The sequence below is a fragment of the Schizosaccharomyces osmophilus genome, chromosome 2, assembly GCF_027921745.1.
Source record: "Schizosaccharomyces osmophilus chromosome 2, complete sequence".
In the NCBI taxonomy this organism is placed as follows: domain Eukaryota; kingdom Fungi; phylum Ascomycota; class Schizosaccharomycetes; order Schizosaccharomycetales; family Schizosaccharomycetaceae; genus Schizosaccharomyces; species Schizosaccharomyces osmophilus.
The window spans coordinates 65,147-90,994 of record NC_079239.1 but is presented as its reverse complement, the minus strand read 5'-3'; the positions used below and the strand labels follow the sequence as shown (position 1 = coordinate 90,994).

Sequence of the window (25,848 nt, the reverse complement as noted above, 5' to 3'; positions counted from 1 at the left end):
TTGATGAATGTATAGCATGTAAGCAATACGTGAAATCTGTAACGACTTTTGAATTGATTTACATGTTGTTAATTGAAACGGATTTATTATCGCCGTTTTAAAATGAAAACCTAAAGAACCAAATTCCCAGCAAAACCAAAATAACGAAATCAAGTAGAAATATTTTTGAGCTTTTAGCAGCGTAGTCACGTGTATTAAGCATTATACACATCTAGCAGTTGAGGAACTAAAGATTTGAAAGCATCGTGAGTCAACAAAATTGATTCACCTTGAGGCTTAATACCAGCATCCTGGAACACGCGGTTCATATCAGGGTTGAAATCCTGGTTGGCAAAAGAGTAATCGGCAACGGCCAGTCCAGCTTGACGAAACTGTTCATCTTCTGGATGGAAGTAGCAAAGCTCTTGTTCTCCTGCTTTTTTGCCTTTCTTCTTGGGTCGTTCATCCTCATCATCAAGCTTCGAAGCGACCTCAACGTAACTTCTTGACAACAATAGATAATGAGTAAAGTTGTACGGTTCATTCGCATCGATAGCCCACTGCATTTCTTCTAAAAGCATGTTGTACATAGGAGGAATTACTTGAACGGGCATGTTAATCAATCGTTCGTTGATAATCAAACCAATCTGTGCATTGGAATCCGGAGACAATAGTTCACGCACTTGCTTCTCCATGTTTGGATTGGACGCTGCAATTCTAGAAAGCACATAAGAAGTGAGTTCCTTTATCACCGGCTCTTCCTAAATGTATATATTAGTATTCTGTCCCGTTCTTCCAGGTCTATTGCATTAAACCATTATAGTAGACTTACTCTTCTGCTATTTAAATTTATGACAGAAAGCATAGCATAAGGGTCGGAATTGTTTCCATCGATCTTGACAGTAGAGCCCAATAAAGGCTGGCTTAAAATTAAATCAGAAAGAGCACTAATGTTTACGTTTGTGTGATCATAGCCCAACAACTGTTTCAACAAGTTTTTAAAAGCATGGAAGTCAATAGGCTGAGGGTCAAAAAATTCAAAATCTATAATTCAATGTCAGCGTGGCCATTCTAGCTTCCAAGAGACTGCCTACCGATATTAATGAAATCCATGTCTGGAGCTTTCATAATTTCATTCATCTGAGTGTCTTCTGACGCATTATTCTGTCGTTTTGCCATTTTGCTCTATATTGTGCAGTAGGACAAAGGTTGGTCGGGAAGTTCAAGGGTAATGAGTAAGGGAGTGAAATTTATGAAAGAAACAAAGATATACAAAAACAAAACTATAACTTTAGGAAATGGATAGTTTTTAAGGAGTAAAGAGAATTTTTATTTGGATTCTGTATGAACAAGTATTTACTTAAGATTTCTCTAGCTTGATTTGGGAATAAATTGGATAGTAGTGTTATTTTATCTTCCATGTTTAGTAGAATTCAATTTAACGGCGTATGGACCACCGGTAGATTCACAATGGCTTAAGAAAACAAAGGCAATCTCGAAGGATTATCATTGTCTATAAGAGGATTCCGAGGCAATAGTTTTTGAAGAATTGCATATAAAAAAAAAAAAAAAAAGAAACGGATAGAAGTGATGGCTTAATAAAAAATGTGGGTTTTAACTAGAAAGTTTGAGTTGATTTTGATTTCCAAAAGGAAGGAATGAGCATTGAAAAATATCAAAGGAAATAAACCTTCTATACTTTAATAATATGAACCAAACATGCATTCTATTGAGATCATTAACCAAAACCCATTATACCAAAAACCCGTAATATCAAAAAAAAAACAGACAGCATAGTCTATGCCATTTAAATATGTACCAAAATCAATCTTTCTTTTGGAAAAAAGAACCGAACAAGGGAGGAAGAGTTGTTGAGTCTCCAACAGCATTTGATTTTTCCTTATTTAACAAAAGTGCATCATCCAAAGAAGCATCCGGTGAATTACTTTGTACTTCCTTTTCTTCCTCTTTATTTGATGTAGCATCGAAAGTGGGAATTGGTGTTTCCTTGGGACCTGCTGAATATTCTTCATTTGAAGAAGCTAAGTCTAGTCTCTCGGTATCACTTTCTCTGTCAGTACTATCACAAGAGGACTCACTATCCGAGCTTTCACTTTCTTCTTCTTCTTCTTCTTCTTCTTCGGATGATGTTTCGTAATCAGAAAGTGTAAAGACAGGAATCTCTCCAGGAAGAATATGAACCGTTGGAAATTCGAAAATTTCTATCTGTTGCAATACAGATGAGAATGGTACGAAGGGTGACACCTTTTTGAAAATATCACCGCGAGAAACTGATCGTCTCGCTTTCATGACCCATTTTGGATGGTTACCCAGCTGAAATTTTGAGAGATCTATAGGTAACTTATTTTCATTTTCTTTAAGAAAATTTTCCCATAGTTTATCAATGGAGTCATTTTCATTATTCTGGTGAGTCAAGCAAACAGCAATTGGAGATCCCTGAATAGAAACATCATGAAGCTGCCATTCGATGGTCCACACTACATGTCTTTTCTTTCTATCGAAGTGTGTTTTATTGTCTTTTCTTTTCTTAATTGAAGGAGGTGCTAGATGAACATTAATCCCTGTCTTTTCAATCGATCGTTTTAACTGTGTCCGATTTCGATCTGCGCGATGAATGGAGGCGGATTCATCCTTCTCCTTCTTTTCTAAAACCTTTTCCAACCCAGAAAGGAAGTTATAGTCAGAGTTTAAATGACTCACTAGTTGGTTTTTAGGAATAAATTTTGTGGGGTCTCTTTTACCTGAGCATTCTGTCCGCTCTTTATGGGTTTTATTGCAGCTTAAAGAGCAATACAAAGATTCACATCCAGGGCATCTATATTTGCTAACATTTGTCTTGCAAACAGAGCAAATTTTGGATCGCCCTTCTGACATGCTCAAGGAGAAAAAGGATGAAATGGGTTGCAGGCAAATGTTAAAGGCAAGGAAACCCTATGAGCTTATAAAGAATAATTAAAGGTCATTATATAAATAAAATTAATAAATTTCAATTCTGGCACTATAAAACGGCAGCTTGTAAACTTTGAATGGATTTTTGAAGAATCAAGCTTTTAACTCGAAAAATAAAAAGAGATAAATTACAGAAATTAAGCAGTATAAATTTTATCAATGGCTATGGAAATTGTTGTAGATGCACAACGCTCACATCGAAATGTACCTTACAGGATACGTTTTATGAGAACGTTTCAGGATTACAAGTTCTAGGTAGGATGTAATTAAAGAGAAAAAAACAAAAATTAAATCAGGTTCGATTTTGTTGATTGCTTGCCAAACATTTAGATTCTTACATATTCTTTTGTTTATTTACTTAATCCTGGTATCCAAACAATATAAATAGTCTCTGAAACGGAGCCGGTATGGTGAAACTGAACTCAAAATAGAATCTGAAAAGAAGAAGAAAAAGAGAAGCGAAGAAAAGTATTGGTAAAAAGTCGATACTACGTTCTGTCTTGTATTATGACCAGTCAACCAAAACTCTGTAGGAATTAATGTAAAACTTTTTAATTTTCTTGTCTTTTTCTCATTTTCATTCACCTGGTATTTTTTTTGTTTATTCTTCTAGATATTCATGAAAAGCTACAACCATTCATCATATATCAAACATAAGAAACCAAGTTACCTACTACCCACTACACGAATACTTAACTTCATTTGGAACGGAAACTATGATTACGAAGGTTTTTAAATGTTTCTCATTTCTACTTTTTTTTAATACAGTGTTTGCAGGATGGATTGAAAAACATATGAAAGAAGAACACCATATTGATAAATTCACAGACGAATCCTTTTTTCGTCTTCATGATTTAGCAAACAAAGGATACTGGACCGATCGTGATATCCTTACTCTTTACGGTATTTATAATAATGATGATGTTCCGATCTTCAAAAAGAATGAAATTTTGGTTGACGTTCTAAAGAAAACTGATGCTTCGCAAAATCGATATGTCACTTTGGACGAATTCTTAGACTTTCGTAAGAATGGAGGTGAGCTTACTGACTTTGGTTTTCCTGGACATCATGGAGATGAAGAAGAAGAGTTTGAAATGCATCACGTAGAGAAGTACCATCCTGCCGGTCTCGATGAACCTGACGAAAACTGGAATCATCCCGAGGATATTGAACATTTCCAAAAGCATGATGAACTTTTTCACGGCGAAAAACGACCTGAAGAGAGACGTAAGCATTATTTGAAGCCAAACAACATCCCAACCAAGTTCCGCCGAGTAACCATTCAAATATAAGAAAATAAGGAATGAATGCAATGTCTGCCGTAGAATGGATGTCAATCGTTTTCTTTGTTGTCTTTTTTTTTTTTGAGATCTTATTTTACAATTTACTTTCTTGTATCCTACTGTTAATATGTTTATTTGGATAATCTTTATTAAATATTTAATCTATGCAAACTCATTCACTTTGCATCATCATGGTCTTTTCAATTGAAGTATCTTTTTGGAAAACATGTGATGCTATACTGTTTCTTCTCCAATGTTCTGTTTGCTCACGTTTTCGTTAAACTTTTGATCCTCAAAAGTGCTTCTTCCTTCAATGTCAATAGTTCTCTTTGAGTAGATTTATACATACGTAATGTGAACAGGGCTTCCGGAGTTTTATGGAATGCTGCAAGGATTGCTTCATTGTCAGAGAAAACAAAATTACATATACACACTAGTGCACGATGTTGGACCCCAATGTTTTCATCCGTCAACATCCGAATAACAAACTCAAAGTTCGAGTAAATGTCCAGTATAGCTTTACATCCTGCTTCGCAACTGCATATTTGCACCAAAGATCCACATGCCGCCAACTTTGTCGCTTCATCGTCAGCATCACTTAATGCCATAAGGATTTTTAGACGTGTAGCTTCGGGCCCGGAATTGTTCTCGCCAATAAACTTAATTAAGCAATATGGAGAAAGGGACAAATTATTAACAAGTTCTACTGTTGCTCTTTGGACTAATTCATGGTTGCTTATAAGCAAGTCATCGATGGCTGCCCATGATTTCAAAATAATAGCTTGACGACTATTTTCATCCATGGATGCTAAATTTGTTAGTGCTAATAAAGATTCAAACTTTGCTAATAAAATAGGATATTCGTTAATCCTTTCTTCGCTAATTTGCAGTAGTTTGCAAATAGGATCAATCGCTCGATTAGAAGGTAAAGAGCCAGTAAATACGCTTTGAGGTGCTGTGCTGATGAGAATCTTTGCTAAAGCATGAGCGGCATTAAAATTAAACCTTTCCGTAAAGTAAGGTTTAGTCAAAAATTTGACAGCACCATACTGCACAAGTTCAGGCCGACTGTTTCGGACACTAGCAATATGTACTAAAATTTTGGAGATTAACTCATTCAAAGAGAGATGGGTATGAGACAATGAGTACAATTTCTGTAAAATTTGAAGACTAATAATTGCTTGTATCCTCTTTTCAGTTGGTATTTGCTCATCCTCAGGGGAAGCAGTGTACGATGAATCTGCTTCAGCCATAGTACGCAACCGTTGCAATTCTTGCTCATTTTCAGCTTTTTGAACTTTGAATTTACAAAGATTATAGAGTATAACCGCAGAAGAATTAACTTCAGTTAAGGATGAGTTTGTATCCAAGCCATCTATCAGTTGCCGTAAAACCTTCGGATAATCCACAACTAACTTTTTTATGGAGCCAATAGTAGTCGTGAGTCGCAATGTTTCTAAGAGAAGTGAATCACAGACTCCACATTCAAGAAGATCTTGAACCCGAGGTACTATGCTTTTAGGGTTATATTGAATAGCTAGTTTAATACCAACCATCTTAGCTGCTCTTAAATGAATTTGTTCCTCTATAAATTCAGCGCATTCTTTATGTATGACTTCTCTGCAAGACTTAAAGTTGCAAATGATATTTAACAGATAAAGCCAATCTTCTTGACAGCAGTATCTCTCAGCTAGTTCAGTCCAAACAAGACAAAAATCTTTGTTTACAACTTCTGGATGTCCTGGAAGACATAAAAGGAATAATGAGTTCATTCTCTTGAGCGAAAGTCGGACTAACTCGTGTGCACTGGTCAGTAATAAACATTCTTTTACAAGACCGTAGACAAGGTTATCTGGATTTTCTTGAAGTATGATGGCACTCAACTGTTCATAGAATTCTGAAAGCAGGAACGATTTCTTTAATGAGGAAGAGCGGCAAAGCAACCGTACTGTTTTGGATCGACTGTCATGGTTTTGGCAAAGCCGAGCAAGCTCAAATGCAGCAGAGGACGAGCAAACTGATAGAAATTTGGAGAAAAGTAATTCTCTTGAAGACTCTTGATCTGTTTCCCACGAACGAAAAAACAACTGAACACCCAGAGGAGATTGGAAGAATAATACAAAAGGAAAGTCGTGTAAATTGACGGGTGTAGAAACGCAATGTGATACAAACTGAGAGCTATAGTACTCTATCCATACCTTCAGCTTTGGAAGAAGTGTGGAAGCAAATACTTTCTGTGCTACAAGATGTAATTCTGAAGGAATGGACCTTTGTGAGCATAAAATACACGAAAAGCAGTCGGTCAAGGAACAGAGATAACTCCATTCCTTAGCACTCGTTTGTTCTGGATTTAATAAAGCAATTGTAGTTGTAAGAGGTGATTGTAGGATCAATTCAACAATGAGACATTGTGCAGTACTGTACGTCAAAGCAGAAGGATAAAAACTCTGTAACTGTTGCAAAAGCCCGATTTGCCTTTGAAATGTCATTCAAATTGAACAGGCGACGTACTCGTACGGAAGAATCAACAACCCAGGGAGTAAAGGCGTGTGGATGAATACAAACTCATTCTATTATAAAGATTATTTCAGGTATGTACGGATGAAATAAACTGAAATGTCTAATTAGTATCTCCTTCCCACTACAGAATACAAGAAAATAAGATACTTATGCTACTACTGTACAAAACACTACGACAGAAACAATATTGGAAGATGCAGGAGCAATTACTTAGATTTTATTCAGCCTAACCAATTTAAGCCTTGAGGGCGTACTTGCGGAGAGGGAAGTGGCGTTCCTTCTTGACTTGCTTAAGGGTCTTACGGCTCTTTTCATAAGGAGAAAGAGCACGACGGATAGCACGAGTCTTCTTTTGACGGAGATCAAGAGGAAGGTACTTCTTGTTCTTGTAAGCCTCACGAACGGCAAGACGGTTGGATTGGTTGATAACGGTCAAGATACGAGCAATGTCCTTGCGAGTGGTCTTGCTACATAGGGGTTAGCTATCAAAATATGTTCATTAGACTTAAGCCGTTGAAAAATAGCAAGGATTAGGTGCCATGTTCAGTTCTCAATGAAAATTTGTTTCTACCTCTCGGGATTTACTTTCAAGGAAACCTTTATTCACAACTCACAAATCAAAGCGTTTTGCTCACACCAGCTTCCATTGCTTATTCTCCAGCCTCTTTTAAACTTACATCTTAGACAATTTGGAACCAGAACCACCGGCAATCTTTTGCACGCGGAGAGAGGCAAGCTCTTGGCGAAGCTCTTGCAATTGCTCACCCAATTTCTCTTGGGATTGCTTACGAAGTTCAAAGGTCTTTAATGCCATCTCGTCGTTCGTCGTTGGTCAAGAGTAAACTAGTTGCGCGCTGAATTGTGCACCCACTTTTTCAGAGAAAAAAGCAGTCACGCCACCATACCCTAAACAGGACGAGGGTTGATAGAGACGTGACTGTCTTTTATGAGTAAGTAATCCACAACAAAACTAAAACTTGTTGAGCGCCGTGCATACAAAAAAGTTCTAAAGAATACAAGATGGGCCGCGACATTTACAAGGACGAAACTTTGACTATTCCCAAGGGAGTTAGCGTCGATATTAAAGCCCGCCAAGTCACCGTAACCGGTCCTCGTGGTACTCTTTCTAAGAGCTTGCGCCATATTGACTTGGAAATGAAGAAGCAAGGCAATGTTATCAAATTCATTGTCTGGCACGGTGCTCGTTTACACAACGCTTGCCTTCGTACCGTCTACTCCATCATCAATAACATGATGATCGGTGTTACTCAAGGTTTCCGTTACAAGATGCGTCTTGTCTATGCACACTTTCCCATCAACATCAACTTGTCCGAAAACGGTAGCGTTGTCGAGATTCGCAACTTCTTGGGTGAGCGTATCACTCGTGTCATCAAGTGCTTGCCCGGTGTTACCGTTTCCATGTCTGCTAACGTCAAGGATGAATTGATCATTGAGGGCAACTCTTTGGAAAACGTCTCTCAGTCTTCTGCCAACATTAAGCAAGCTTGCAATGTCCGTAACAAGGATATTCGTAAGTTCTTGGATGGTATCTATGTTTCTGAGCGTGGCAACATTACCGAGTTGGAGTAAATTTAATACAGAATGAATGAAAATGGTTTTGTTGGCATATTGTCCGTTGACATCATGGTAAATTTTAGTAGAATCTTTTAAACTAGTTCACGTATTGAAATTTTGAAGGTGTTTTGCCAAATCTTGGGAAAGAAAAGCAAGAGTTCGGTAATTAGAAGCAAACGAACATTTTATGCCTTCTTGGCTTTTCTACTTGGCGAACTTAGCTACCTATAATGCTTAATGCGATGAGTGCTATTGAATCCTTGGTTTATTCGCTCAACAATACGCTGTAACTTTTAATTACATGCGAGTTGATCATTCATCAGTATCCATTTTATTCTTCAAGCCCCTCTTTAATATTATATGTAAAAGTAATATTAGCAAGTTTGTTGCTTTCGTCTTAGCAACTACCGTTTTGATAGGTTGCTCAATTATCGTTCATTTAGAGGAATCTAAGCTCGTTTAACTTGACTTTCTTAACATTCTGGAAAGACTTTGTTTTTCTATTTGTTTTTGGTAGATTTGCTGCCATTATCTTGCGGCTAGGTAATTCATAAATCGGCTCTCGTTTCTTTCTTGTTTTCCTTGTTCTATATTGTTTCTTTTGGTTACATTTTCTTGTCTGGTGATTCTTTATATTCTTTCAAATAGCCGAAAAGATGTTATTTACGCTTTGTATAGTCAGTGCAATTGCATTTCTTGCGATGCATCGAGAAATTCGTCGTGCAATATGTCAAGCCTTAGGACGACATCTTTTGCAACGGGTAGCCAAGCGTAAAGCCGATATATATGAGAAAGTGGGCGTTGTGCCTAAAATTGCACGTACCGTTGGATTTTTCCATCCTTACTGCAATGCTGGAGGAGGTGGAGAACGTGTCCTATGGACTGCTGTAAAGTCTGTCCAAACAGATTTTCCTAACGTTATTTCTCTTATCTATACTGGAGATTTAGTTTCTTCCGAAGAGGCACTTCGTAGGGTAAAAACAACGTTCGAAATTGATTTGGATTCTTCAAAAGTAATCTTTGTACCTTTGAAGCTTCGATTTTTAGTGTCCCCTGCCGTTTGGCCTCGTTTCACTTTGCTGGGCCAATCTTTGGGTAGTATGGTTTTGGGATTAGAAGCAATTTGTCGGTTTGCTCCTGATATCTTTATTGATACGATGGGTTATGCCTTTACTTTTGTGGTCGTCAAGGCATTTCTTAATATTCCTGTTGGTGCCTACGTTCACTATCCGACAATTTCTAGCGATATGTTGAAGTCTCTGAAGGAGGTTTCCATTGTTAGTAAAGTCAAAGGTGCTTATTGGAGATGGTTTGCTAAAATTTACAGCCAAGCAGGTCGTCATGCAGATTTTGTGATGACGAATTCTTCCTGGACACAAAATCATATTGCATCCTTATGGGGTAAGGACATTAATTTGTCTGTGGTGTTTCCACCTTGCAATACTTCAGAACTTGATAAAGTTGATATTCTTCGTCCACGGGAATCAAGCTTACTTTATCTTGCGCAATATCGCCCCGAGAAGAATCATAAAGACTTGCTTCACAGCTTTGCTTTTTATATACAACAACACCCAGAATCTCCTGCTAAACTTTTGCTTGTTGGTAGTGCACGCAATGAGACAGATTTAAAGCTAGTGGAATCTTTGAAAGGGCTCGCTCAAAAATTGAAGGTAATCGAAAGAGTCGAATTTATTGTAGATGCCCCATGGCCTAAAGTGGTAGAGTATCTTGGAACCTGCTCGATAGGAGTTAACTATATGTGGAACGAACACTTTGGTATTGGTGTTGTTGAGTACATGGCAGCTGGCCTGATACCTGTTGTTAACAACTCAGGTGGACCGAAGTTCGACATTGTCATTCCTTGGATAGGAAAACCTACAGGATTTCATGCGTCTACTGTTGCCGAATATGCAGAAGCTTTCCAAAAAGCTTTAACCCTCAGTACTCAAGAACAACAAGAAATGCGAGTTAATGCACGATCTGCTTGTGCTCGGTTCGGTGAGCATGTGTTTATGCGTGATTTCGGGGATGTATTTGCCAAACTTTTACGGGAAGTTTATGCAAAGGATTAAGCACGAGATTTATAATACTGAGGCGCGTATATATTTACTAATCCAAAAACTGTAGAGCCGTTGTAAGGTTTTGTTTTTTTTTAAACGAATTCGAAAGGGATTCGTCTTCTCTTTACTGTGTATACGCTTTTAAAAGACCTTTCAATTGGTTCAATTATGTGACACTTATTAATTACGAACTATTCTTTTATGCTTTAACTGCCTAAACCCACAACCCTTTTGACTACGATCCTTCCTTTGAACCAAGGGGTTATGCTGGTGCTTTCTTATCTTCCTTTTTTGTTCTTGTTTTGCTCAATCTCGTTTATACTAATGAACTGCTTTTTCTAAGAGGATTGATACATCCATTTAATTTCAACTCCTTGTGTTAACGATCTGGTGCCAAAAAGTGAGAACACCTAAATTCATACTCTTAAAAATTTTATTTAATTCGATTGCTTTAGAAAGAAAACAAACACAAATTGATGAGTTTACCGCTGTAAATAAGAATCTTAAGACTATCATGACAATATAATTAAGTTTACGCTTCTCTTGGTAAAACTATACGCGGATGTTAATGGGCTTGGAAGTAATTTATAAAAAAACCAGCTTACAATGTCTTTTCCAAAGTTTCACATTTCTCCTTTTTTGGTTACATTTTCTCTATAATATGATATTGTATTACATTTCTGCAATTTCTTTCAATGCGTTATTTTAATAAGGAAGGCCTGTTCGTACTACGCGCTTTTTGAACCGAACATCTGTAGGAGTCCTCTAAAGAAAGAAACTCATTTGAATAAAACTATTCTTTATAAAAAATGCCTGTAAGTACGAAATCTTTTCTTTTTTTCTAAGGATTTCTTTTTCGTGTTTGAATTCGCGCTAATTTGAATTGTAGGCCGTTCAAACTCCATCTCAGCGTCGTGCAAATGCTCAATTTCAAAAGAATATTACTCGACGCGTAAAAACAAACTCAAAAGACCACGGAGTTGCTAAGCATCCTCCCAGCATGATTCGTCGTAATATAGCCCGTATGTGTTTTTGGTAGTTTGCTCACCCTTCTTCAACTAACCTAATGATTTACAGTTTTCTTTTTGATTATTATGTGCGCTGGTGCCGTCTTGACGTTCTTACGCTTCTTTTTTTAAGAACTTGACATTTACGTTCGTTTTATGCACACATCCTACGCTTTTTTAGGCAATGAAAATAGATTCCAATTTATAATTCTTAATTCTATACGTCTCTTCTTATTTCTTGAATGGCTTGTTTAACTTTGGAATGTACTTGAAATGCGTTTGCAGCAAGAAAAAGAGCTTCTTCCTACATACTTTTCCAAGTCATGTGTATTCTGCTCGGTTGGAACAAGGCGAAAGCAGCGATAATTGTCTTTTTCGTTAAACTTCATCAATGGGTTACATATTAGTTTTCTACATTAAATTTGTCAAACCTACAGTGGTTATATCAAACTAAGCCATTCATTTTAACAAAAAAAATAAGATACTGTTAGCCATGTCATGGATCAATCAAAAACAACCAAGTTCATCCATGCTAAATACTCACTTTAAATATATAGTCAGTTGAACCCAAACACATTTGCTATTTTCTGGTAAGACGTTTTTGGTAGGCATCCCAACCTGCTTTTTTGTAACGTTGGGCTTCAACCAGAGGGTCCCGGCCAGCACCATAGATTCCACGACCAACAATAATAATATCGCTGCCACAATTCACAATAACCTCATGGGGTGTACGGTATTGCTGGCCCATACCGTCGCCCTTAACATCCAACCCAATACCGGGAGACATGGTGATAAAATCATGCTGAAGGTTGGGGAAACGACGACCAGCAATGAAGCCAATGCAAAAGTCACTATGCTTTTCGGCCCATTCTAAAGTATTCTGTGTGTAGGAGCCAGTGGCAAGGCTTCCCTTGGAAGACATTTCTGCCAAGAGAAGCAAACCGCGACCAAGAGGTAAGCCAACTTCCTTTAAACCCTGAACAATGCCTTCTCCAGGAACGGTATGACAGTTAGTAATATGGGCCCAAGAAGCAATTTTGTAAACACCAGAAGAGTATTGGAGCTTGACAGTATTTCCAATATCGGCAAATTTACGGTCCTCGAAAATGAAGAATCGATGTTTCTTAGAAAGGGCAGTCAATTGCTGAACGAAGTCTTGATCAAAATCTTCAATGACATCGACATGCGTTTTAATAACACATACAAAAGGACCAATTTTATCAACGAGAGCAAGGATGTCAGCTTTTTTCGTCAAGTCAACGGCAACAGACAGATTCGATTGCTTTTCCTCCATTAAAGCAAGCAAAGACTTTGCGAGAGGGTTGCTTAACCCATTTGCTCTTTCAGAATATTGGTGATTGAGTCTAGCATCCATTTTTCTTACGTCTCCACAAAAAGTTGCTGTCCTTGGGGTAGCTGTAAGTGCCATATTGAAGTAAACACAGAAAGCAGGTGAGAAAATGGGACATTTGAAAAGAAGTAGCCAAGGTTCGGCTCTTTTATAGAAAACATACAAAGTAATACTCTACTGAAGATTTGGTATACTGAGTTGCTATTTCGCAAAAATCCTCAACAATATGATATACTACGATTCTATAGGAAAGCGAGTCCCCCGAATTAAAAGTATGTGTCTTTACGTTTAAATCCATCCTTCCAGAACTCAAGGAAGGAAGATGCTGAATCAAAGATAGAAACCGGTTCGGCATGCCGAGCAACCCAGCTTTCTCCTAAAAAAAATACTCCATGAGCACGCTTCCAACGAGAAAGCGGATACGATGGTTTGCCGAGTTTCTTTTGCTTTTCGACAAAGGTGGATAGGACAACAATCATGTTTCGTCTCAGCAAAAACTGGACGTATGTGTCCTCAATCCATGGGTCGTGTTACAAAAATAAGTCATGTAGAGGACAATCGGTTATAATAAACATCTTTTTCTTCTTTATGTTTGTTTAGTCAGCTGAAGCATTGGACTTTTGATGCTCCTCAACACGAGTGAGTAAATCCATGTACGAGCCGGAGCTGTCTAAACCGTTTCTTTCGCAGTACAAAATCAATTGCCGTTTAGACCAGGATTTTAAATGAGCTGATTTTGAGGAAGGCGAAAAGGCCACGACTAGAGATGACACAACAATAATACCTGCAAATGTAAGCGTCAACGCTTTAGATACCTTCATGATGCTGACAAAAAAGTCCATAGATCGACAAAGAAACACAAGGTGGGAAACACGCAGAGAAATGAGAAACCTCAAAACAATTCCGGCTTTGTTTGAATGCTAGATGAAGTTGGCTTACAAAAGAGGAATATCACATAAAAAAAAAAAAAAAAAGAAAAAGAAAACAACATATAAGTATGGAATTAATGGCTACCCTATTTGGATTCAAAGAACTCGTTACATGGAAAACATACAGACAATTACTGTGTGGGTGTGGGTGTGGGTGTGGGTGCCTACATACGCCTTGGGAGTGTATAGGCAAACAGGGTACTGGAAGGGCAAGTCACTATCACCATCGTTCCTTCATTTGATGAATTCAATGAAAAAAGTCAGTAGAAATAGAAAAGAGAAAAGGATAAACAAGGGATCTCTAGGGATCTCTGACGGTTGGGTCAATCTCTTTGGCTACCGATGTGAAGCTCCTCTGCTGCATCAACCAAAACCAATTCCAATACTATCCCTACAATGCTCTTTCCAAAGAAATACCTACTTGTCTCTTTGTCTCTCCTACCGTCTTAGCTACAGACAAATAATATCGACAACATTTGAATTCTACACAAAATTATTACACCTCCCCGCAATATGATACATCGTATTAAAAGGAAATACTAAGACAGTTTTCATTCATTACGTCTATTCATCATAAAATATCATGATACAGTGAGTCCATGCATCGACGAAAAAAAGCACCTAGACCGCTTTTGAATGCATCTCAGCATACTCTTTTGATCAGTCGATTCTGTTTTCATTGATTTAAAGAGACTTGAGGACGTTGTCGGCAGCAGTAACGCTGACATTAGTGACTTCGTCTTCAACAAAAGCCTTGGTGACTTTGCCATCCTCGACAACAGCGGCATAACGCTGGGAGCGGAGAGGACCTAAGAGTCCGCTAGCATCAAAAGAGGCATCAAAGCCCTTGGTGAATTGACCGTTCCAGTCAGCAAGGAAGTGGACCTTGCTTTGTTCACCGCCTTCAAAAGTCTTCTTCCAGGCAGCAGTGCAGAAAACGTCATTGACAGCAACAACGTAAACGCCAGCGACACCCTTAGCTTCAAAAGCCTTTTCGTTGGCGACGTATCCAGGGACGTGAGAAGAGCAAGGAGGAGTGAATGCACCAGGTACACCGACAACGATGATCTTGCCCTGAGATGGCAATTCAACATTTTGACCGGGCTTGTCTTCCCAGAGGGTAACTTTAGGCAAAGGAGTTCCAACAGCGACCATTGTTAAAGAATTGATAGATAAAAGATGTTTCTTCTTGTTATAGTTGAGACAAGTCTGCCAAGTCGCCCACTTTTATATCTGAATGCCACCCTCGATGAATTTTCTTTGCGTTTCTTTTGGTGACGTAAAGCAACATCAAAGGACGGGTTGGGAATATGCCGTGCTTATTCCCAGTTCTTCCTGTTCCATTGCTCATGGTTTTCACCAATCGATGATGCATGGGTTGCTTGCTTTTCCACTTGTTTCATTCAGAAATTTTCACCAAGTATGATCTGATAGGATGACGGAGACCCGGTGGATTTGGGGATTACCGTATTTGTCTTCACAACTCGTAAATGGTATAAGCCAGTCTGTTTGTCGACAGTATTCTTTTTAACAAGCTGCATTGCCTTCTGTTGAGATTACAGGAAGGAACAAAGTCGTTTTATCGTGAAAGTATCGTACAAAGGAGGACATTTTGACCTTTCCCATTGCAGGAAGAGAATGAATGTATAAATAAATAAATAAAGGACTGTTTCGAGGAGAACCGTTTCATGTTTCATGGAAAACATGACTATTTAGAATGGTCGAAAACCTATTGGATATGATTTGGATAAACGACACGTTGGTGATTTCTTTTGCTTGTATTCAAAGGAATCCTTCCAAGGCAAAAGGAAGGAAACTCAAATTCACATGTGGATTTGGAATGCTTTACGCTTTCAAATATATGGGAGATGATTATGGTAGAGTGTCTAGACCTTGGAACCAACTTTCTTGCCATTGCGTACAAACCCCACCTTATAGCTGAACAGCATGTTTTTTCTGTTCTATTTTCAACCGACAACGAAATAAGAGCCAGAAAAAGTTCAAATGGATCTTTTTCCAGGAAGAAGTTGGCTGTTATGGCTGGTTTCTCTCTATTGCATCTTGCAGGTGAGTAGTGCTCGATTTGGTGTCTACATTCCTGAACATAGACAGTATCATATCAGCATTGAATGTGAAAATGTAGAACTGCGTGACAATAATACAAACGCTTTCTTTTCTTATTATTATATTGCTGGAGATGAAAATCCAACGGCTACGACATATTTTAATGCAAAGGATTCGGAGTGTGCTTTGGGCTCCTTAGGAGAAACGGAATCTCTATCTGAGCTTTTCTCGCAGCTTGATGTAGACAGCTTTGAAACTTTTATTTATATTCCTCCGGAGAAGCGACATGAGTTGACTGGGGCATTCAACTGCAACAAAAGTTCGGTGGTAAACAGTATAGTTTCGCGCGATACTAATTACCAGGATTTTCAGTTGAAGATAAATGACTCGGGTCTTTATTGTACTGCTACGAGACCGTTGACAAGCTTGGGTTCTGCTGCTGGTTCTAATGTTTACTTCAGTGATCATAATTATGATATTGATGAGTATGAGTCTTTTTCGAATAACTTTGATTTCACTTCATTAATTGTTACACCTTTCTTATTACTCCCAGCTTGTATTTGGATCTACGCACTCCTGTCCCAACCAGCAAAAGTACTGCCTATTCAGTATGGGTTATTAATACATATTGTTGCTATAGCAATTGGTATCACTTTAGATATTAGTATTCCTTATATCTACAACAACTTCGATTACCCAATTGAGGTTTTTATTCGTCGTCTACTTCTTTTACTTGCCTCTTTTGGTATTGGGGTTTGGCGACCTGTTCAATTCAAGCTCTTTTTCATGATTGCCGGTGTGTTTTCTTTTTTACTTTCCTTCAGTATTCTTATTGCAGTGAGTGATACCTTCGGTATTCTTTCTGCAGCGATTGGTATTGAACCTGTTGTATTCCTTAATGAATGGCTAAATAGATCCGTTTCCAACATTGTTTGGTTGTCTTCAATTTTTGCACTTTATAAGGAACAGGATCAATTAAATACCAAATCTTCATGCTTTGCGAAGGTTTGTAAACGTTCCCTGATTTACTGCATTGCTGTTTTTATTTTTTGTTCCTTGTCATCTCCGGTAGACTGCTTCGGTGACAGCATTTTCCGTGATTACGGTTTCGTGTATTGGCCCCTTCGCTATATCATTGAAATCATCATTCCTTGCTATATTTGGTATCCCTCCCAAAATGAGCAACTTGCTTACACAGCAAGTGTGGAAATCTAAGTATTTCTAAGCTATCTTTTGCTTACAGGCATTCAATTTTTCGCTAAATTCAAACACAAAAATTGTCTTTATTATTTATTTTTAATCCTTCTTAATTGATTAATATATTATCATGATATTTTTCCATGATCTCAAGGCCGAAATATTCTACTATCATAATACAAAAGAGTCCCTCTATTACAAATTGTAAACAATGAAACTTTTAACAGAGAAATGGACTTTAGAAGATGTATTTATCTCCAGTTGGAAGTACGAATTTTCAGGTTGGAAGATTTGACTGATCGGGGCTTAATAAATTTAGTTGTCTATTTGGCTACTTAAGTCGCTGGACCTTGAAAATTCTCAAAGCACATACTAAATAGATTCTAATTTATACAAATATAGATCATTCAACCTTCAAAACCACTCAGTCTCATACTTATACAGCGCAAAATCTTAGCTGTGACTAATTCTTCCAATCTCACTCTCCTGAGTGGAATTTATTAAAGGTTACAAAAAAAGACTCAACCATATGGAAACTGATGAAGATCTTTAAACATTTGAACCGTTCAAATTTATGGAACTTCTATATGAGGCATAAAAACCAAGAGACAATGCATATTTACTAATGGTTTCTAACATAAATCTGGAAAAATTTGAACCATCAGAAGTTCCGACAAAGACTTTCAGAAGGATAATTGAAAGTGTATTGGATTGTTTACCAGATGTATTGACTGAAGAACGAGCAAAAATCGCTTTCCTTTATTCCAATTCTCCAGAAAGCTGCCAAAGGCAGATCAAAAATGCCCGGATCCCAAAGATATTTTACGAATGCCTTTAACCAAATTATTTTTAACGAAAGAGAAAAATTCTGGCTTGGTCCTATCTCATAATAATTAACCAAAAAAGCTTGGCGAACTTGATGTTTATTAAGTACATAAATGGATAGACACTCGACAAGGAAACGTATAGAAAGGCAACGGCTTTTACCTTACACTCCGATTGCTATAGAAACGAACGTACCAATAATTATCAAAAATTGAAACCAAAAACAAGTTCTCATGAATGACTAGTTAGCAAAGGCAGAAGCAATAGGACGAACATACCTATATACGCACAGTTTGAACGGAAAACTCATCAGGATCCTTTTAGGAGCAAAGTTTGCCTCTTCGAAAACCTGAAATAGCAAATTTACCGATTACAGCTTTTATAGATACAGGCGCCGATGTATCAATTCTCAGAGAAGACTTTGCAAAGCAAATTACGCCTAAATAGTTTATGAGCATAACAAAAGGCCTAGTGAACGTTAAAGGAAATCTAACATTACCGGTAACAATAGTTAACCAGAAACTATACGAAACGTTTATTTTACTCCGTCTCTTGAAATTAAAGCAATGTTGGGTTGATTACTTTTGAAGAGACCGAAGGATTTGAAAACTTTACTTCGAACAAACATTGAAGAACAAAATAGTTCAACTAATAAAGACGTCTTTGAAAATACTCCTAAGACATATCATTCATGGAAGGACCTGACAATTGAATTGACACAGGAATTGCCCGATAATACACCAAGACTTAGGCGCTATACACAAAAGGAGTTGTCGGTTGTCGACAATCAAAGATAAAATCCAAGATTTATCGGGTAAGGGACAAATAAGAGAAAGTTCCTTAAATTGTATGTGTACTCCATAATTAGTTCCAAAGAAGGGAACAGATCAATACCGGATGGTCGTCAATTATAGACCTTCAAATGCAATTACCAAGAGAGACAATTATCCTCTACCCAACGTTGAAGACATTGTTAATTGTCTATGCTCGGCTAAAGTTTTCAGTACTTTAGACTTAAAGGAAGCTTATCATTTACTCAGGATTTAAGAAGGTGACGAACATAAAACAGCCTTGAAAACACCATTTGGAGCTTATAAATTTTTGGTCATGTCGTTTGGATTAACCAATGCCTCGACAAATTTTCAGATATATCAAGAAGACATTACTTCCTTACATTCACCACTTTTCGATTGTTTATCTAGATAATATATATATCCTTCAAAAAACAACATGTCGACCACCTACAAAGGTTTTCGGTAAACTAAGGGAAGCAAATTTATAACTTAGCGAAAAGTGTCACTCTTTTTGAGCAAAGTAAAGACATATTTTCTTAGCTGATGGTATCCAAATAGATCCAGAGCGACTAAAGCCCATGAATTGAGTGTAACGAACACTAAGACCGAAGGAATATTTTGACATAAACATTGTATCTTATTTTTAATAAAAATGCTGAAGTCTATAAATAATAACCGAAACCCATAATACCACATTACCTTTTTATATTCTAAATTTTATTTTTGCTTTCGGGCATCCTTCAAACTTCCATAAACTCTCTCTACCAATTGAGTATACTTCGCTGTGAGCATGGCTTTCCATGAAATGAATTTGAATGATGTATCCATAACTCGTGCGAGAAGTAAGACATTCTTCTTGATACACGTTGATTTCTTGCGATGGATGACGAATTTTAAATCGCCAGTTAATCCATGTTGAAAAGGTCAAAGACAAAAGACCCTTTCCCGCCTCCCCAAATTGGGAAAAATACAAATTGCGCAACGCGTGTATGGAAATCCAATCGTGTTCCGAAACGTTCCAAAAAAAAAAAAAAAAAAAAAAAAAAAAAAAAAAAAAAATACCCTGAACCACACCCAACCGCTCACAAATGACAAAGGAAACGCACCAAGTTGTCAAGCCTGCTGATCTTGAGGTGTACTTAATTCAACTTCAACTTCATAGAATTCCACAAAGTCAAAAATTGTATAAATGAAACAACAGATAGCCCAATACAAAGACCTATAAAACCAACTGTTGTGATGCTGTAAATAGCACCACCACATATTGCACCAACAGTGTTGGAAAGGGACAATCCAACTTGGAATAGTACACTGCTCAAAACATGATATTTGGGTTGCATTTGTTTAGAAGCTAGTGAAACCAAAGGTGCCGAACCAATGCTAAATCCATACATCATTACTGAATAGAACACAAAGTACGCTTGGACAGGAATTTTGTGAACAGCATCCAAAATAAGGTGTAAAACGAGAGCTATGATTCCAATAGTAAATCCAATTAGCATGATATGTCGATCCTCCAACCAGCGTGAAAGAAAGGTGCTTAAAAAGACAAATGGAGAAATGACCAATGCTGCTAGTGAAATAAAATTACCAGACTGGTAAGCATTATAATTGTACAACTTACTCGCGTAAATTGGTATACTGGTTTGATAGCCAGAAATATTAAAATACGACACAAAAGCAGCTAATCCAAGAAAAGTAAGCAAATAAATATGTTTAAGTGACAATGGACCACTATTTTCATCAACGTCAACAGGCTTTTCCAATACCGTACGATCGTCTTTCGGATATACTTCTTTGTAAAAAATGACCAAAAACACACCAAAAAGAATCCATATATACATCATAACCCATGAGCCACCAGTGTATTGATTAAAAACACGATTATCCAACTTTCTTGTACCTTTCGCCAAAATACCACCCAAGAAAGGACCAGCCATAAAACCCAAGGTTTGTGCCAGAATGTTCAACGTTGCGAGAAACGTTCGGCGGTTGTGTCCGACAAGTAATTTGTCTGTCGCGTACTTTTTATGATACAAAAACATGGTAAACCCTATACCATTAAACATACGACCAATGAGAATTAAATACAGCCAGTTTGCTTGATCGGCCATGCAATACATCAAATGCCCAACACTGTGAGCGAAGACAGAAACTAACATTGGTCGATAATACAACGTGTATCCCTTCGCAGACTTTGGTGTTGCAAATTTCAGCATTGGATAAAGCAACAATAATGAAATGAGAGTTGGAATTCCCACTACTAAGCCAGAAAACGCGTCCGTACCACCAAGCTTTTGAGTATAGGAAGGAGATGTTGGTAAAGCCACACCAAAAGACATGTCGGACATGATACTATTCACCAAAATTAAAGCGATCGATCGCTTGGGAGGAATCATATTTGCATTGTCATTTTTGGAGTGAGTGGACACATCTGTAAAACTAGGCGCACCGCTATTATCCAACTCATTGGAAGATATAAGATATTCGTTTTTCTGTTTGATAAAATTGTTTGATTCATTTTCTTCCTTGATAGACTCTATTTCAGGTCTCAATTCATTCAGGAATTCAGTAGGAGGAGGTTCAATTCGGGATCTTCGACGGCTAATCCCAAACATCCCATCTTTTTGGTTTCCATTTTCTACTGGCGGTGTCATTTTTGTCTATTTATTAGTTTTTTCTTTATGTCTGGCTTTCACTAAAAATTCAACGTGAGCAAAACATTTTCTGATCATATGTTTGTTACCTGACGCATGTTACTTTTGTTTATTACATTCCAATTTCACAAAAAAAAAACGAATAAAAATTGCAAAAAAAGAATTTCGGCTTCTTAACAGTCTTATAAACAATTTACAAAAGGATAGACAATAATTGTATCAAACTATATGGGATTTGTGAACGCATAAAGATTGTCAAAGAGGATAGGATAGTGAAAAATGAAGAAAACACGTTTCCAAATTGGAATTAAATGATCAAAGAAAACAACAACAATCAATTCATTTATTTAATTAGTTTTAAAACACCATTGTTGCTTAAATATAAAGTCTTACAATCGTTGTTCAATCCTTTATTTTATCTCAAAATAAAATAAAAAAATGCTCCAGCAGTGACTCGAACACTGGGCCTCTTGCTTACTAGGCAAGCGCTCTACCACTGAGCTACAAGAGCAATTCGCTGAACTCCACAGGATATTCCTATACAAATGGTATATGGAACGAACCGTTCATTCGTAAAAGGGACGCTTTCTATGATAAAATGATAATAGATGACATGACCGCATATGTAAACATACAGCAATCCGTTTTAAAACAATGCTAGAGTCACAGGAGCATACTTCCAACGGTAATTGAGCTGTAAAAACCCTGAACGGATGTTGATATCAACAATCAATCCACTTTATAAAGATGTCTGTGCAAGTCAACTATAAGCTCTTGATTTCTTTTATAATGCGCTCGCCACTACTGACATAATTATCGGTTACCTAATAATTTCCAATCATATGCATTGTAATTATACATTGGAATGACAAATTTTAACATTAAACAAAAGTACAGCAGTTTAAGAATTACGTTTTCAATTTACAAGCGATTTATATGTAAGTTGCCGGGCGCTTCTACATTTAATCATCGTATTTACCATTAATAGCTTATCAAAATGCTAGAGGAAGCTAAGAAGTTAGTACAAGGCGAAAGTGCCCCAGTGTACACCACTAGTACGGGATGTCCTATTTACAATTCACTTGCTAGTGCTCGTATCGGTAAAGGAGGTCCTATTCTATTGCAGGATTTCCATTTGATTGATCTGTACCAAAAGTTTGACCGTGAAAGGATTCCCGAACGTGTCGTGCATGCCAAAGGTTCCGGTGCATTTGGCACCTTTGAGGTAACAAAGGATATTACGAAATTCACAAAATTGAAAATGTTCAATAAAGTTGGAAAGAAAACTCCCATGTTAGCAAGATTTTCCCAGGTCAGTGGTGAACAAGGTTCTCCGGACACCTTCCGTGACCCTCGAGGATTTGCCCTTAAGTTTTATGCTGAAGATGGTATTTTCGATATGGTTGGAAACAATACTCCTATTTTCTTCATTCGTGACCCTGCTAAATTCCCCGTGTTCATCCATTCTCAGAAAAGAGACCCCCAAAGTGCCCTACGGGACAATACCGCTTATTGGGATTACTTATCTCAAAATCCAGAATCCACTCATCAGGTCATGATTCTTTTTTCTGACCTCGGAGGTACACCTTATGGATATCGATTTATGAATGGTTTTTCTAGTCACACGTACAAGTTTGTCAATGATAAGAACGAATTTTATTATTGCAAATGGCACTTCCTTAGCAACCAGGGAACCAAGAGTATGACGAATGAAGAGGCTGCTGAGATGTTCGGAATAAACCCAGAGTTTGGACGACAAGATTTGTTTGAAGCAATTGATCGTGGTGATTATCCCAGCTGGACTCTTTATGTACAGATTATGACACCTGAGGATGCTGAAAAGTTTAAATACAACCCCTTCGACCTTACCAAGGTATGGCCTCACAAAGATGTTCCCATGCATGAAGTCGGCCGTATGACTTTGGACAAAAACCCTGAAAACTTCTTTACCGACATTGAAGAAGCTGCTTTTTCTCCCTCTCATATGCTACCAGGTGTGGATGTTTCTCCTGACCCAGTCTTGCAAGTTCGCACTTTCAGTTACCCTGATACTCATCGTCATCGCTTGGGTGCTAACTTTGAGCAAATTCCCGTGAACAAGCCTAGATGCCCTGTCTTTAATTATTCTCGTGATGGACCCATGAATGTTACTGATAATCAAGGTAGTATGCCCAACTACCCTTCATCATTACAACCTTTGGCCAAGGAATATCATGAGCCTAACGAGAATCACGAAAAGTGGGTTGGTGAAGTTACTTATCATATGGATGAAATTACCGATGTTGACTTTGAGCAGCCTAGAGCTTTCTGGGAGAGGGTTTTAGGAAAACAACCTGGTCAACAAGACAACTTTGTCAAAAATGTTGCAGGCCATCTTTCCAAAGCAGTTCCCGTGGTACGACAAAGACAATATAAGGTATTCGGTAGAGTCCATCCCGAATTGGGAGCTCGGATTGAAAAGTCTACTGAGGAAGAGGCTCAAAAGGCTACTAAAACCGGAAACAAGGTTGTGAATCAAGGCAACAAGCATATGTTTGAACCAGCTAATTAAGGAAAATATGACATGATAGTAACGAGATTTATGACAAACGAGCAATAATTAAGCTTTTCATTTTTAATGAAGTTCATTAACAATAACAGCATTCGCGATAGGAGAATTGCTAGTCACATTCTCCTATTTTTTAAAATAGAAAGGATATAGTACGCGTGTTTCACTGACCGATGGGGATGAGTAGAGTAATACAAAATATAAGTAGAAGCAATCCAGGTTTGAAGCAAACGAATGATTTTTCAAAAACAGTAAGATATTCCAAGTAAATTGTCTTTACGGATTTGAGTCAACTTTTCTCAACTAAAGCAGAGAATTTTCTTCTTGATAAATGGATGTACATTCAAACGTAAAAAGAAGATAGAACAAAACGCAAGGACTCTACACGGCAGCTGCCAACATAACAGTAGTATCCCCATAATGCTTTATATTAGTTGCCTTTGTAAATCAAATTCGGCGTGAATGAAATGCTAAAATACACAAAACATTTTAGAGACACAAGACAAAAAAAAACTGCACCATGCAAAAACGCAAACACCTCAACGTCTTTGGTAAGCGAATTAAATAGCATATCATTGTAACACCAAGTGCTCTATCGGTTGAGCAAACTGCAATGCCTCAGCCTTTAGAAGAAAGTTAAATACAACCCAAGCAGATGACCATTTAGGGTTACTGCAATCCATTGCAAAACCGAATTTGCCTTTCTTCAATTTTGGATAGAACCTAATTATTCTTTTTCTCTTTTATTGGGACAGGACTGTTTAAAAATGATAAAATCTGGTCGTCTTGGTCAAGTGGATCTTTGGTACTCCACGTATAGATAACTTCACCTCTAGCACGCTTTGGCGCTTGTACGGGTGGTAAAGTAAGAAACCGAATGTAAAGAAATGTATCAGCAATTAGGACCAAGAGAGATGAAAATCCACATATAGCCACTCTCTATAAAACAGTTAGTATTCGAATGGATCATTGTCACCAGCATACGTTTTCTATTCGAAAAGAAGATGTGCAATACCACACTGCAAATGTGGTCCCCACTACAGTAAAAAGAATGTTTATGATGGCGCTTAATTGGTTTTTTGCTTTTTTGTCTTCCGCTTTTTCCTGAAGTTGACTATCGTCGGATACACCTGCCATAGAAGGCAATAGCTGAACCCCATCATAGAGACTTTTTTCCCTCAGCTCATCGATGTCCCTTTTGTCTCGAGCAACATCATTATTGGAACGAGGCATGCATAAGGACGATAGCTGGATTCCTCGTAGAAAAGGTTTCAAATCCGCATCTTTTTTTTCTTTTCTAAGCTTGATAAGGCTTTTTTTTAGTTGTTTTCCATCAATGATGGAATCTTGTACTTGCAATTCTCGCTTTTGCTGGTCAGTAAGTTGATATGTCACCATAGAAGCGACTATTCTAGTCGCTCGCTGTATTTAGGGTATAAAATTGGTTTGTTTTAGTTCCGTTTCCAAAAATTCAGTTCGAGTTCCATCAATCTCCCGACAGTAGGAAAAGAATACCAACAATGGTGATTTATGTGGCAGGGTAGTAGTGGTTCGTTCTAAAGGCTAGGAAACATAAGTCAATACGCATGAGGAAGCAGGCTTCGGTAGTTATTTATTTTTAATCAGTATTATAAAGGAATTAAATGAAGAAACATCAGTATATTCCTTCTGTTGGATCCTTCCTTTCAATATGGACTTGGCCTTTTCTTGTTTACTAGGTGACGACAATAAACAAACCATCCTTAGTTGCTGTCTTTACGGAAAGCGATGTTTACCATATACCGAATTCGGGAACTCGTTGCTAGTAGTTTTTCAAAATGTACCGTATTACACAAAACCATTCCAACATCTGTCGTTTCGATTCGTTTCTTTGTTCTTTGTTTCCTAATTATGACTTTAGGTCCGAGCATACTCTGCCAGTACAAACTTCAGCAAATACTCGTTACATGAAGGGAAACTCGTCGACACGCGACTTAAATGTATGAAACCTCGCTCCACACATTCCTATCGTTTATTTATTTATAAAACATTTGAAATTCTTCTAAGGAGCTTTTAAATGACAGTGGATTCGCAACTATAGTTCTGGAGG

The 25,848-nt window shown here is 37.6% G+C and overlaps 15 protein-coding genes and 1 non-coding gene across 16 annotated transcripts; 6 read left to right on the top strand and 10 right to left on the bottom strand.

Moving 5' to 3' along the window:
* Nucleotides 1-194: 194 nt before the first annotated feature.
* SOMG_02546 (nuclear export chaperone) lies at nt 195-1,158 on the bottom strand (the record flags this gene model as incomplete). The annotated part of the gene is made up of 3 exons (XM_056181338.1): nt 195-740; nt 812-1,023; nt 1,074-1,158. The coding sequence occupies 3 exons, from the start codon at nt 1,156-1,158 to the stop codon at nt 195-197; spliced, it is 843 nt and encodes a 280-aa protein (XP_056038593.1).
* Nucleotides 1,159-1,803: 645 nt separating this feature from the next.
* Nucleotides 1,804-2,874, bottom strand: bcd1 (snoRNA biogenesis protein Bcd1; the record flags this gene model as incomplete). Its single annotated transcript, XM_056181337.1, has 1 exon — nt 1,804-2,874. One exon carries the CDS (start codon nt 2,872-2,874, stop codon nt 1,804-1,806), a length of 1,071 nt encoding a protein of 356 aa, XP_056037326.1.
* Nucleotides 2,875-3,743: 869 nt separating this feature from the next.
* On the top strand, nt 3,744-4,241 carry SOMG_02544 (endoplasmic reticulum EF hand protein; the record flags this gene model as incomplete). Its single annotated transcript, XM_056181336.1, has 1 exon — nt 3,744-4,241. The coding sequence occupies one exon, from the start codon at nt 3,744-3,746 to the stop codon at nt 4,239-4,241; it is 498 nt and encodes a 165-aa protein (XP_056038595.1).
* A 257-nt stretch (nt 4,242-4,498) lies between these two features.
* On the bottom strand, nt 4,499-6,721 carry rng3 (UCS-domain protein Rng3; the record flags this gene model as incomplete). The annotated part of the gene is made up of 1 exon (XM_056181335.1): nt 4,499-6,721. The coding sequence occupies one exon, from the start codon at nt 6,719-6,721 to the stop codon at nt 4,499-4,501; it is 2,223 nt and encodes a 740-aa protein (XP_056038590.1).
* A 266-nt stretch (nt 6,722-6,987) lies between these two features.
* Nucleotides 6,988-7,566, bottom strand: rpl35 (60S ribosomal protein L35; the record flags this gene model as incomplete). Its single annotated transcript, XM_056181334.1, has 2 exons — nt 6,988-7,219; nt 7,430-7,566. The coding sequence occupies 2 exons, from the start codon at nt 7,564-7,566 to the stop codon at nt 6,988-6,990; spliced, it is 369 nt and encodes a 122-aa protein (XP_056038589.1).
* A 206-nt stretch (nt 7,567-7,772) lies between these two features.
* rpl902 (60S ribosomal protein L9) lies at nt 7,773-8,342 on the top strand (the record flags this gene model as incomplete). The annotated part of the gene is made up of 1 exon (XM_056181333.1): nt 7,773-8,342. One exon carries the CDS (start codon nt 7,773-7,775, stop codon nt 8,340-8,342), a length of 570 nt encoding a protein of 189 aa, XP_056038592.1.
* Nucleotides 8,343-8,983: 641 nt separating this feature from the next.
* On the top strand, nt 8,984-10,399 carry alg11 (GDP-Man:Man3GlcNAc2-PP-Dol alpha-1,2-mannosyltransferase Alg11; the record flags this gene model as incomplete). The annotated part of the gene is made up of 1 exon (XM_056181332.1): nt 8,984-10,399. One exon carries the CDS (start codon nt 8,984-8,986, stop codon nt 10,397-10,399), a length of 1,416 nt encoding a protein of 471 aa, XP_056038591.1.
* A 797-nt stretch (nt 10,400-11,196) lies between these two features.
* On the top strand, nt 11,197-11,526 carry tam14 (ER stress associated protein Tam14; the record flags this gene model as incomplete). The annotated part of the gene is made up of 3 exons (XM_056181331.1): nt 11,197-11,202; nt 11,277-11,409; nt 11,465-11,526. 3 exons carry the CDS (start codon nt 11,197-11,199, stop codon nt 11,524-11,526), a joined length of 201 nt encoding a protein of 66 aa, XP_056037857.1.
* Nucleotides 11,527-11,974: 448 nt separating this feature from the next.
* Nucleotides 11,975-12,823, bottom strand: ura4 (orotidine 5'-phosphate decarboxylase Ura4; the record flags this gene model as incomplete). The annotated part of the gene is made up of 1 exon (XM_056181330.1): nt 11,975-12,823. The coding sequence occupies one exon, from the start codon at nt 12,821-12,823 to the stop codon at nt 11,975-11,977; it is 849 nt and encodes a 282-aa protein (XP_056037858.1).
* A 518-nt stretch (nt 12,824-13,341) lies between these two features.
* Nucleotides 13,342-13,566, bottom strand: new25 (Schizosaccharomyces specific SAP domain containing protein; the record flags this gene model as incomplete). The annotated part of the gene is made up of 2 exons (XM_056181329.1): nt 13,342-13,505; nt 13,530-13,566. 2 exons carry the CDS (start codon nt 13,564-13,566, stop codon nt 13,342-13,344), a joined length of 201 nt encoding a protein of 66 aa, XP_056037845.1.
* Nucleotides 13,567-14,358: 792 nt separating this feature from the next.
* Nucleotides 14,359-14,829, bottom strand: pmp20 (thioredoxin-related chaperone Pmp20; the record flags this gene model as incomplete). Its single annotated transcript, XM_056181328.1, has 1 exon — nt 14,359-14,829. One exon carries the CDS (start codon nt 14,827-14,829, stop codon nt 14,359-14,361), a length of 471 nt encoding a protein of 156 aa, XP_056037846.1.
* An 849-nt stretch (nt 14,830-15,678) lies between these two features.
* SOMG_02535 (uncharacterized protein) lies at nt 15,679-16,953 on the top strand (the record flags this gene model as incomplete). The annotated part of the gene is made up of 1 exon (XM_056181327.1): nt 15,679-16,953. One exon carries the CDS (start codon nt 15,679-15,681, stop codon nt 16,951-16,953), a length of 1,275 nt encoding a protein of 424 aa, XP_056037847.1.
* Nucleotides 16,954-19,693: 2,740 nt separating this feature from the next.
* SOMG_02534 (transmembrane transporter) lies at nt 19,694-21,211 on the bottom strand (the record flags this gene model as incomplete). The annotated part of the gene is made up of 1 exon (XM_056181326.1): nt 19,694-21,211. One exon carries the CDS (start codon nt 21,209-21,211, stop codon nt 19,694-19,696), a length of 1,518 nt encoding a protein of 505 aa, XP_056037848.1.
* Nucleotides 21,212-21,650: 439 nt separating this feature from the next.
* SOMG_20120 lies at nt 21,651-21,722 on the bottom strand. The gene has a single exon. It is a non-coding gene; the product is annotated as a tRNA-Thr (tRNA).
* Nucleotides 21,723-22,208: 486 nt separating this feature from the next.
* SOMG_02533 (catalase) lies at nt 22,209-23,762 on the top strand (the record flags this gene model as incomplete). The annotated part of the gene is made up of 1 exon (XM_056181325.1): nt 22,209-23,762. One exon carries the CDS (start codon nt 22,209-22,211, stop codon nt 23,760-23,762), a length of 1,554 nt encoding a protein of 517 aa, XP_056037849.1.
* A 720-nt stretch (nt 23,763-24,482) lies between these two features.
* Nucleotides 24,483-25,157, bottom strand: vph2 (ER membrane V-ATPase assembly factor Vph3; the record flags this gene model as incomplete). Its single annotated transcript, XM_056181324.1, has 2 exons — nt 24,483-24,698; nt 24,744-25,157. The coding sequence occupies 2 exons, from the start codon at nt 25,155-25,157 to the stop codon at nt 24,483-24,485; spliced, it is 630 nt and encodes a 209-aa protein (XP_056037850.1).
* Nucleotides 25,158-25,848: the final 691 nt, after the last annotated feature.